The following is a 12,402-nucleotide window of genomic DNA, read 5'->3' on the forward strand; positions in this document are numbered from 1 at the left end:
TCATTTGTCCATCGGCGGAGACGGCTAAGCGCGCCTATGAATGCTGTCGGCCCATCAAAGACCGGACTGATCTTGGGCCTGGAAGATGAAGACGCCAAGCCAGACGTTAAGATAGCTTCATCTTTTAATAATAACCTTAGAACCGGAGCTCTAGCGGGCGTTGATGAACAATCTCTAGTTGACCCCCCCCCCCCCCCCACGGCTGAGACGTTAGGAACTGGACGGCTTGTCTTGGTGACAGTGAGGACATTCAAGGACGTTTATAAGGATTTGTTTGAATCTCGTATTCTCGAATGTTTCCTCAATACAAAAATTACAACTAGTTACAATAATAACAAATATCATCATGACACTAATTACACATATCGTCATCACAGTAGTAACAGTTATCTTCCATACAAAAATTGTACATATCATTAATACAATAATTACACATATCACACTTATTGCGATCACAGTAAGTAAAAAAAAAAAGTAGTTTCCCATTTCAGACCCTATGGTCTATAAGGGCTGATGATGTTAAGGTCATCTGTTTCTTAGGCCAACGGTGAACGAGCAGGGTGTTATGTGGCCAGCACAACGACTAACCGCCTTTACTTTCCCCAACTAAAGACTGATACTCATTAGAGTTCGGTGGACTCGGGGGCGCTCTAAAAGTCCCGAAATTCAAAATCACAGTCTTCATCGAGATTCGAACCCAGGACTCCCAAGTTCGGAAGCCAAGCGTTTAACCACTCAGCCACCTCCACGATCACAGTAATTACACATATCATAATCACAGTAAAGGCACGTATCACCATCACAGTAATTACACAGAACTCAATTATCGCACATATCTCATTAAAATATTAATAACAGAATACATGTAATAATATAATATCAACAACGCAATATTTACACATTGACAATACAATAATCCCACATATCAGCTATACGGTAATTCCACATATGTTATACGGTAATTCCACATATGTTATACGGTAATTCCACTTATCAGCTATACGGTAATTCCACATATGTTATACGGTAATTCCACATATGTTATACGGTAATTCCACTTATCAGCTATACGGTAATTCCACATATCAGCTATACGGTAATTCCACATATGTTATACGGTAATTCCACATATGTTATACGGTAATTCCACATATCAGCTATACGGTAATTCCACATATGTTATACGGTAATTCCACATATGTTATACGGTAATTCCACATATCAGCTATACGGTAATTCCACATATCAGCTATACGGTAACTACACATATCAATACCTTCCCGAGCAGTTGTTCGTATTGTCCAGGGTCTTAGATAGAAACCTCGGACCTCCTAATAAAGAGCTTGACCCGAGTTCCTTGCTACGCCCCTGTAAGTCTTTTACTCCTCTTTGTCTTCTTTTCGGACGCCCATGTATTGGGGTGTATGTTTGTGTCGTGTGTGTGTGTGTGTTTGTGCGTTATTAGTTGTGTGTGTTTGTGGTACCATTTGAACTGATGACGTTTGCCTATGGTCGGTTGGTACAAGTTTCACTTACCTGTGACTTGTTCTTGACTTCCCCCCCTGACCTAACTAGAGCGACTCGTCATTTCCTTGCTATGTAGACATGTGCCTGTAATAAATATACCTGGAGTTTACCTTTTGTATCATTTTAGGAGGACGTCGCGGTGGTTGGGTGTTAAAGCGCTTGCCTTCCGTACCGAATCACGGTGAAAGCGTGGGATATTTAGGGCGCCGTTATAATGTATACCTGACAGTTGGGGACAAGTAATGGCTGTTGGTCGTTGTTCTGGCCAATAACACTCTCGTTAAACGGTAGGCCACAAATGGCCTTTACACTATCTTCCCCATAGATCGCAAGCTCTGAAAAAGGAACATCTTTATTATTTGAAGAGAGTGCAGAGGTTTTATTTTCAAATCTGCGACACTACTTCATGGGGTGTCTTGTGGAGACATTCTAGATGTCTATATACAATAGAGAGAAGTGACGCGCCTCGGTGCATCACGTGATGTAAACTCGAGTTGTTTGTTGGTGTATCCACCCCCCCCGCCCCCCAACTTCTATGACAATGTTTTCAGAAGGCTAACGCCAACAGAAGTTTGTACTTAGATAAAATTTGACTTACTACAGTTTACTTTGTTTGAATGTTAGATCATGAACTCAAACACTGGCGCTAGCAGTCGTAATAAAACCAGTTGTAGAACCGCTCAAGTTTATATAAGGTCATCAGAACTCTTATGTGGACCTACTAACATCTGAATGTCATTAATTTCTATTATTTCTAGAGATCTAATAATGAGGCTATCTTCGTAATTAACGAGAGAGCAATTAACTATCCAAATGTACATAGCTTAACCCTCGCCCAGCCAAAGCGACACCATCAGTGCTTCCACTACTTGGTTTATTTCACTAGATCTTGGATTCATTTTGGAATTGATAAACATTGTGCATTTCTGCATTACTCTGACTTAAATGCAGACACACGTCACTAAGCTTTTATAACGACTGCAAACCCAGACTGTCATTTACTTTTGCCATAGATCTAACATTTGACGATGAAGCAGTTGTCTTTTGGAAGGAATTGGAGGCACTGCCTTCAGTTAGTCAATTGTTGGTGCAATTTTAAAACGCTCTCCCATATTGACCATATTGAGATTGTATATATATAAAAAAAAACTACTCTTGCCACCTGTACATTAAGCAGCCTTGAGTTTATTCAAAGGCTCTGTTGCCTATATTGTCATTGAGAAAGTGTCAAGCTCATATCTCTCTCCCCTCTTTTTCATCTTTCTCTCTCCTTTCTCCTCTGTCTTTCTCCTGTCTCTCCATTCTCCTCACACTCACCTTTCTCTCTCCCCTCATCTCTCTTTTCTCCTGATCTCCCCATCTCATCTCTCTCTTCTTCTGTCCTCTGTCTTCTCTATCTCTCATCTCCTCTCTCTCATTTGTTTCCTGTCCTCTTTCCTCTCTCTCTTCACCCTCCCCACACACTCTCCTCTCTCTCTCTCTCCTTACACTTTCACCTATTTTCTCTCTCCTCTCTCTCTCCTCACACTTTCACCTATTTTCTCTCTCCTCTCTCTCTATTTTCTCTTAATCTCTCCCTTTCTCTCTCCCTCCTCACCCTCTCCTCTACCCTCACTCTGACTCTGCCCATTCCCTCTATTCCTGTTCCTCTCTTTCCCACACTCCATCCTTTGAATTAGTCTGGCACATCATCACTCCATTAATCAATTGGTGTACAGTTATTGAGTCCTTGTTCCCCCAAGGGGAGAAGAAAAAAAAACTACTTGCTTGATTCCATACTGTCCCACATACACAGGGTTTGTCCCACTCTGCCTGGTCACCACACTGAGACCTTTAGAATAATGCAAGTCTCACTTTGTTTAAGTTTTCAGTTCAAAACTTAGAGAGAAGTATTGAAGCAGTTTATAATTAACACATTGAGTTCAGTTTGATGCCTGAAGGAAGCTAGTATTGTAATCTTTGCCAGATGGACAAGAGGTCTAGATAAGATGATCAAAGACCAAATCACATTACTCAATTTTTCATCAAGCTCTGTTGTGTGTGTGTTTTGTTTGTATTTGCATCTGTATTGCTATTGTTATAGTATTAATACTTAGCTCCACTATTGTAGTAAGACTAAATTTTTATTTCTTTGGACCAATAAAATTATCTTTTGTGAAGGATTTTGAATGATATCATTGAAAGCCTCTTATTAATATGAGAAGCGCAAGTGTTGATATCAACAGACAGTGGTGTCATAGAATATATAAATTAGATTTCATTACAATCTCCCAGTCGCAAAACTTAATAGAATCATCAAATATTATTAGCTTTTAAAACATTTTTATATGAAAAAAATAGCTAAGAATTGAATATGTTAGTTTTTTTTTGCTTGCAGTCACAACAGACAGCTAACGACTTTTGACCACCCTCTACTGGGACGACCCCCTGAAAGCTTCAGAAACGCTCCATACACCTCAGAAAACGAACCTAGGTAAAATTTCACTTTATGATTTTAAGTCAACTGCGTGCCTGTAGTCTCTGGTCTTGTACATTACTGGCTGTTTGAAACTGCATGAAAACTTTGCCTTGCATGAGCTTGTCTATGTGATGTAGCTTATTTGAAATCTCAGAATGTTTCATTGTGGTAACATTTTTCACTCTACTGGTCAATATGACCAAATGCATGTTTTTCTGTTTGTGATACCTGTTATTTCTATATGTTTGTAATGTGCTGAAAAAAAAAAGTGTTTTAAAAAATGTAAGTGCTCAAGGCATAGCCAACTGTCTCATTCCTAAGCTGTGGCCAAATTCTTAGCTCAATCATGAGGTCTATGTTTTGGGCCATGCTGAGTAATTCGATTTACTCCCTAGTTCTCTAGCTAAACCTTAAAAGTGGATTCAACTGCTTGGCCAAGCTTAGTTTTGCAGTTTTGGTTCTTTGTCTAGCTGTATCTCACTTATCAAATCTCTGCTATTCCCTAATTAACACCTTCCACAATCAAAGTGTACTGGTGACATTATGTTATCACTGAATGCCTTACAATACAATCAAAAGAACAATGTGTGTGAAAGAATTCCTCTTTCTACTCATCAACACTGTTGAGTCACAAATGATCCACAAACTTTTACAAGGCCTTGGTGTGCGAGACAATTCATCAAATCAGTCTCTCAAACTAAAACAATAAGCTGTGTTGACTTAGAATACATCTAAGTATTTAGTATCATTGGTATGTCTACACTTTCCAGCAGTCCCACTAGCCCAGGTATCAGAACTGAGGAAAAGGACAATTTTAAGCGGGGGACTTTCAAACAAAGGTAGGACCTGGGAAATGACCCATAAAATTACAAACATTTTCACCTTTTTTAAAATTAAGATTTTCAACTATAAGCTTTATAGACTCCATAAATTCATGCTTATACAATATAATAGTCAGTAAACATTTAATTTGTTTTTATTGGTTGAGAAAATTTCAACATTTTATTAGCTTCTTTTGCTTGAATTTCCCTGTTGCCAACATTCATGATTTTCTAGTTTCATTTTTTGTAAACAAACATGGGACCATCAAATGACAGTCCCAGGCAGTTTCATTAACTAGTTGTCAAAAGAATCTACTTATAGTGTGTTTTTTTTTTATTGATTTTTTTAAAATTTGTTTTGAGCAGATGAAACACTTTCATAAAGGCATAAACACCAAACGTCAAAATCATAGTTTTGTAAATAATTTAAAGTTTTATAAATAATTTAATCTTATCTTAATAACTGAACACTGTAAACACTATTGGTGTCTAGTTCTCCATTGTGGCTTCCCTTTTTCTTTCAAAATACATTCACACCATTCCACATTCATATTAGGATGTGCACAAAACAGTATTTAGTAGTAGACTTTAGTAAGAGCAATAATTGTCCATCTTTAAGAATAAGAAAATTGATAGAAGTCATCATAAAGTACTTGCTAGACTATTTCAAAGTAATTAAAAATTATGAGTAACCACTACAAAGTCTATATAAAGTAACGTATAAGTCTTTTACAAAGATACTAAAAATTACTTGTAACTCTATTTCTAAGCCATTATAAATTCTTTGTGATTATATTTCCAAGTCATTATTAAATATTTTAAATCTATTTCAAAGTCATTTCAAAGTATAAATTGTAAGTTTATTTCAAAGTCATTATAAAGTACTTTAGAGTCTAGCAGAAAATAATTATGTTGTCATTTTTTTTACAGTTCTTTTTAGAGCTTTTTATTTTTTGCTATGTCTCTGTAGCTTTTTAACTTCTTTATTTTTAGATCCCTTTTTTTTTAAACCAACCTTATTTTGTATAGCATTATTTGCCCTTCAAAGGCTTACAATTTGTCTTCTATGTATTTATTTTTACATCTGCTTGGTTTATGGCTTTACAGTACTTTCTAATAAAAGTAGTTCTAGTAGACACAAAGTTTCATGTATACAACTGTGTGTTTGTCTTAATGACTTGACACAAAACAAGTAAAATATAAAGAAATACTTTAAAAAACCCAGACAGACAGACAGAATGGGTTGATAAAAGCTTTGTAAAAATATTGACCCACATTAAGTAAATAAGAACAGGGTGTGCTTTTTTTTATTTTCAGAGTGTTGCTTGTAAAAGTTCTTGAGTAACTTGTTAAAGTTGTTGAAATAATAGTTTTAATATTTAATAGTTTTAGCTAACATCCTAAACAAATACTTTGCATCAGCATTCTCAGCCCCAGGAGACAAAAACATAACACCTTTGGTAAAATCACTAAATTTACAAAGCCTTCAGGATAGAAGTAAAGTAGCAATTATACATAAAACACTGAACCATAATCTTCAAATACAAAAACAAAATTTATTAAATTACTCAGAAAGACACAAAGATAAAGGCACATTCTCATTCCATATGCTAGGACAAATTTGAACAAATGCTCCTTCTTTCCTAGCGCTATTAGAGCATGGAATGGGTTGCCTGAGCTAGCCAGAAAAACCAGTGACTTGGCAGAATTTAGCTCATTGGTTAATATGCATGACTAAATGCATGACACATAGGACGTAATCATCATCTTTTTTGAAGTAACGTCTGTATTATATAAAAGATAAGATAATAAGTGAAGTTAAAAAAAACAACTAAAATTATATTCTTACTGTCCAAAAGATATTTATTCCTCTGCTAAAATTTTATTTGAAGAGAACTTCATATTCATTGTTAAATTTTGTTATCAGATTGGGGAAAAAAAAGAAATTTGCTTAAAAGATAATAAGGTAGCAAGCATTTGCATTTAGTATTTAAGATGACGTCTGTTCTTTTTATCTTGAATGTTCATGTTCCTTCCTTGCACATCCCTCTCTTCTCAACTGTTTCATGCCTATAACTTTTTCAATCTGCAGTCTTGTGGCCAGTCTCCTTGCTTTAGTGTATGCCAGTCTGGTGTTTCTGGTTTCTCTCTGATGCATTGTTATAAAAAAATTGTCATTATTTCTAATTCTTGTCTACATCATCATATTATCCTTTTCTACTATTTTAGTATTTCAATCAGGTCGTCTTCAACTGTTCATTGGGCTGCTTGTCTCATTACTTTTAAGCAATCATTTATTAAGTTATTGTCATTGGGTTTTTTTCTTCTGCAATGCTGCTAGTTGAAGTTTTTGGTAAGTTTTCGGATATCAGTTTGGCTGCTACCTTTTTTATTTTTCCTATTCTTCTAGCTGGAGGTTTGGTAAGTTTTGGGATATCAATTTCCTTTTCTGACTCTTCTATTCGTAACTTCAGTAATTTTTTCTCTCTCTCAATTTATATACTTCTCCTGTGTTGTGTTTGGTGTTTATTCTTTACTTAAATTTAAATTTTTATCAATAGGTGGTCTGGAGGTACTGTGGCTGAGCAGTAAAGTGCTTGGCTTCTGAACCGGGGGTTCTGGGTTCAAATCAAGGGGAAGACTGAGATTTTTAATTTCAGGATCTTTGGGCGCCTCTCCACCCAGCTTTAATGGGTACCTGACATTAGTCAGGGAAAAGTAAAGGCGATTGGTCATTGTGCTGGCCACATAACACACTCATTAACTGTTGGCTACAGAAACAGATGACTTTTACGTCATCTGCCCTATAGATCTTATGGTCTGAAAGGGGAACTTTACTTTTTCTGTCAATATTAGGTGGTCTTATTAATTTCTTTCATCTGATATGTCTGATCTAGCCTCTTATCAATGAGTTAATGGTGTATTAAGTTTTGAGTAATTTCATTGGTTTTAGCTTCTTTTTGTGCAGAAACAAGATGGATTATGTTGATTAGGTTACAGATTCATTAAAAATAATTTAGTCTGAACAATCTTGTTTAGTATTAGTCTTCACTAGTACAGGACTTAATTGTTGGAACTGTATTTTATGTCAAATTGTTTTTTTTTTAAATCCTGCATCATACGCTTAATCTGGGAATTTCCTGACAGGCAAATATTTCTGCTCATTCCATGTACTGCCTTGCATAATTCTAGTTTATTTAGCTGAAGGTATTCTAAACTGTTTTCAAAATATTGTCTGCACAGCACATTTACCAAACAGACTTGTTCTTTTCATCAGTTGCACACCAAACTGTCTATACTATGTCCCTTGCAAATTGGTCAAATTATAATGATAGCCCATAGAATGATAAGTTGCTAAAATGCTAGTTATCAAGTTCATAGAGCTTTCATGAAGCAATGTTATTTACCTTTAAAATGGTCAAAACAAATTTTGTAAACCGAAAGTATGTAATGTTATATTAGATTAAATCTTTGCCTCAGAAGAACATAAAAGGTCCTCTAGATCTAATTCAAACATCAGTATCATTTTTAAAATTTTTAGCTAATATATTAATTTTTTGAATATTTAAAAAAATACAAATTTAAATATTTTCCTTTATAAATCAAATATAGAAAAATTGACATGTTTTTCACATTATTTAGTGTATAGCTAGAATAAACAGGTTGACAAACACTGCAGACTGATACATTGGACTTAGTCACATTGTGTTTTTTTTATATTGAGTTTGTGTTTTTTTTATTGAGTTTATGAAGTGGTCTTTTTTTTTTTTAAATTCATGTTTGTAAACTAGTTTCTTACACTTACAAAATAGTATGGCTAAATAAATGTATTTTTAACAAATGTTTAGATCAATATTTAATGTAGTCATTAATAAATGGTTCTATCATCTGTTACTCTGACATATTCTGATATCAACATTTTTTTCATTCATTAAGACCATCAGAATTTGATTTTTTTTTCTGTTGAATAAATTTTTTAAACTTACTTTGCATTTACCAATTTAAAAGAAGGAATGAGTGATAATGGACATTGATTTTTATTCTCCCTAAATGAACTATTAGGAGTGTTAAAGCACCATCATCAAAGAGGAATCCTAACTCTGAAGTTGTCAAAAGTGGATGGTTACTTCGTTTGGTAAGAATTTTTTTTTTTTAAATATCATTTAATAATTATGGCTTTTATATATTTCTACTTTCATGCTTATAGCATGCTCAGAGCGCAATTTGTGGACACGTTTGGGGGGGGGGGGGGTTGGTTATCTGGGAGAAGGTTTTCCATGCTGCCTTTAGGCGCTCAGTAAACACAACTCTGCCCGAGTTGGGTGTTGAACCTCGAGCCCTCTTCATAGGGGGCCAAGCCAAGTTAAAGCATATTTAGCCTCTCGACCATGCTTCCCATTTTAGTTTAATTTTAGTTATTAGAATCTTATCATTATTATTTGATGGGAACATGTGCCATTTATGTGCCATTTAATGACAAATATTATTCTTCTTTCTGAGATTTAATTTAAACATTTTTTTTCTTCCCATTCTCTTCCCATTCTACACTAGTGAAGGATCATTAATAATAGCAGTATAGTAATACTGACTTTAGTATGAGCTAGTTGAAAAGTAAAACAGTCCCTTTAGACAAGAATTTCTCAGCAATTCATTATTTTGATGGGGTCTTCTAACACTAAATTAAATTAAAATTAAACTTTTTTAAAAAATTACTTACCCCAATGAAAAAACTATTAATCTTTGTACTCAATGTCATTGAGCCTAAGCCTGATTTGTATTGATCACATGACTCGACTCATGTTTCTACAATAGGAAACCAGTGGACTCACCAAGAGTTGGAAGAGAAGATGGTGCGTACTGGCTGACTTTGCTCTGTTTATCTACAAAGGTGGGTCCAAGAATTTTAAGTTCAATCCATCTATTTTACTTTATTAACTATTGACCATTACAAGTTTAGTCTATTAATTTAAAGACCATCACAAGACTATTGATTTGCTTCACTCATTGGCAGTTCAAATGTTGACTACAACATAGATAATTTCTTGTGTCATTTTCTTTTGCATTTTAATTACAGTCTAACCTTAATACTTTACAGTACTACATCAATTTATGATCTAATATTTGGTTAGCCAAAGAAAAAGTTTCTACATTATCTTGTTATGAGTGTAGATAGGACTTAAGGGAAAAAAAAAAGATTTCATTATACTGAGATGAATATGTCAATAATTAACTTTAACTTTATTTATTTATTTATTTTTTGATGATTTTTTTCAGTGCCTTAAAAACCACCATATCCATGACACTCAAACTTTCTGCCCTGCACTGCACTGACTGTTCCATCGGACTTGACATGTTTGTGTGTGTTAATGTGGCATTTGACAAGTGTGTGAGAAATTTGACCCCCCCCCACTCCCCCCTGGTCTCACCAGAGGGTGAAAGTTTGGCATCACTGCTTTAGTTGAAACTGCTAACAAAACCTTTGATTTTTTCCTGGATTTAAAAAAAAAATCATTTTGCAATGTTCTGTTGGAGAAAAACAATGCTTTTTTTTAAATTGGAATAAACACTGACATTCATAGCTTGCCTCCTGTTCTTTACATATTTACATTTTTAACCTTGCCAGGTGAAGATGAATCTGTGACTTTGAACTCTGTCCTCCTGCCTAGCTACAGAATAAACCCATGCACAGAGACTGACAACATCAAAAGAAATTTTGTCTTCAAGGTATACTTTGTGTTATCTTAAAATGGGGCAGACTTTGTTTTTTTTTTTTATATATTGTCTTATAGTCTAACTTTTGTTCTAAAATGAAACATTTCTATTAGGTGGTTAGGTATTTATAGAGTTGATTTAGTTGTGGTAGTGGTTAAAGTGTCTTATAATTTCAGACACTGTCTAGATCCAAAAACACCGCTTATAACATAAATGATTATTTCTGAATGAAAAATGGGTCTATGCGAATCCATGAAAAGTTTTAGGTTTTTACCTTTACCTATCCCTTAGTCTGTTTGACCGTTGGAGCACCAAACAAGACTTGTTGACTTTCTCCATTCCTCCCTGTCTTTTGCCTTGTTTAGAGCCTCTTTCAATGGCAGGCCCGTCCATTCTTTTATGTTGTCCTCCCATCGCTTTTTCTGTCTGCCTCTTCTTCTTTTTCCTGGTACTGTTCCCTGAAGGAAGGTCTTTGCTAGCCCCGAAGATCTTGTAATATGGCCATTGCGTTTTTTCACAATAGTTAGCAGGTCATCATGGGATCCGATCGCTGCAGTAACCCTGTCTCTAATCTCTTGGCTTGTGATGCGGTCTTTGAATGTGATACCTAGGATCCTTTTGTAGCATCTCAATTCCATTGCTAGGATCCTCCTATCTAGCTCTGCAGTCAGCTTCCATGACTCACAAGCGTTTAAAAATGTGGCCATGACCAGGGAGCGCATCAATCTGATTTTGGTGCCGAGGGCTAAGCCTTTGTCTTTCCATATTATTTTAAGCTTTGAAAGGGCTGCTGTGGACTGTGCTATTTGGGGCAAATAGTTCGGGTTTCGTTCCCTCATCTGAGACAATAGCTCCGAGGTTTTTGAAGCTGCTAACACTAGTGAGTTGTAGGTCTAGCTGCAAACAATTTGATTGGGTGAGAAAAACAAAATATATTTATATATAAGGCTTGTTCAACTGTGAATTAATAATATGTTTCATAAAATATGCTATCAACTGAGAACCTGGCATAAATAGTTGGAACAATGCAACAGTTATGCATTCTTTGTATCCAGTGACCATAAGTATGGTGATGAGAATTATGCTTAGAATACGAACTTTCATTTTTTTTTTAAATGTTGAGCTGAACCCTTAGCTCTGCAGTTGAATTTGGGCAAGTAAGTTTCAGCTGTTCATTTGGAATTGAAAAAAAATTATTATATCCCTTGAAAAACAGATGAAAAGAATGGCTTGTGAGGATTAAACTCAGAACCATGGTGACAGCATTCTGAGCCCCATATCATATTGCTGGCATGTATTTGTTGTAGACTTGATAAGGTCAATTGATCTGTATTGTGGGGAGGCTATGAGACACGAGGCTATAGGGCCCCAGCTTCTTGCCACAGGAGAAGGAGTCCTTCCTGCTCTTCTTGAAATCTCAATTTATCTCAGGCTATAGACTTGTATTGTTTTTTTTTTATTAACATTTTTTTTTCTTACTAGCTGTTTTTTGCTTTGCAGGTTGAGCACGAGAACACCAAAACTTTGTACTTTGCCGCAGAGGATCCCAACGAGTGTAACGCTTGGATGTCATTGCTGAGACAGGCAGCCATGATGAATGGCAATGGGTGAGTGCTTTAAGAGATTTATTGTAGAATTCTCACCAAGCAGTTGAAATCAATACTGTTAAATTCTGTTGATCTCATAATGTTTAGATGGTCATCAGCCCCTTTTGTTTGTTCTTTTGTTTCAATTAAAGTATATCACCTAACAGAAATGTTCTACCTAAGTAATGTTCATTGTGATTTCTTTTCAAATCATAGATACAGCAAAACTTTTATAGTAAAATAAAAAATAAAGTTCCCCTTTCAGACCTTGCGATCTATGGGGAAATTATATAAACGT

At 35.3% G+C, this 12,402-nt stretch overlaps 1 protein-coding gene and 1 long non-coding RNA gene across 8 annotated transcripts in view; one reads left to right on the forward strand and one right to left on the reverse strand.

Annotated features, from left to right (window-relative positions):
• Positions 1-1,667, reverse strand: part of LOC129928515 (uncharacterized) — a 30,626-nt gene extending 28,959 nt beyond the window's left edge. The window contains exon 1 of the long non-coding RNA XR_008780023.1: positions 1,537-1,667. This is a non-coding gene — a long non-coding RNA (uncharacterized LOC129928515). The remainder of the gene's footprint in view (positions 1-1,536) is intronic.
• The window catches only part of LOC106074128 (uncharacterized), an 82,828-nt gene that overhangs the window by 33,138 nt on the left and 37,288 nt on the right, over positions 1-12,402 (forward strand). For 5 of the 7 annotated variants that reach the window (XM_056043094.1, XM_056043097.1, XM_056043099.1 and 2 more), the window contains exons 4-9: positions 3,905-4,000; positions 4,756-4,824; positions 8,869-8,941; positions 9,619-9,694; positions 10,430-10,530; positions 12,019-12,125. In XM_056043094.1, the coding sequence (XP_055899069.1) occupies positions 3,905-4,000; positions 4,756-4,824; positions 8,869-8,941; positions 9,619-9,694; positions 10,430-10,530; positions 12,019-12,125 (522 nt within the window). The remainder of the gene's footprint in view (positions 1-3,904; positions 4,001-4,755; positions 4,825-8,868; positions 8,942-9,618; positions 9,695-10,429; positions 10,531-12,018; positions 12,126-12,402) is intronic. The other 2 variants (XM_056043095.1, XM_056043098.1) reach the window with 2 other exon arrangements.

The sequence above is a fragment of the Biomphalaria glabrata genome, chromosome 10 (genome assembly GCF_947242115.1).
Source record: "Biomphalaria glabrata chromosome 10, xgBioGlab47.1, whole genome shotgun sequence".
Lineage (NCBI taxonomy): Eukaryota > Metazoa > Mollusca > Gastropoda > Planorbidae > Biomphalaria > Biomphalaria glabrata.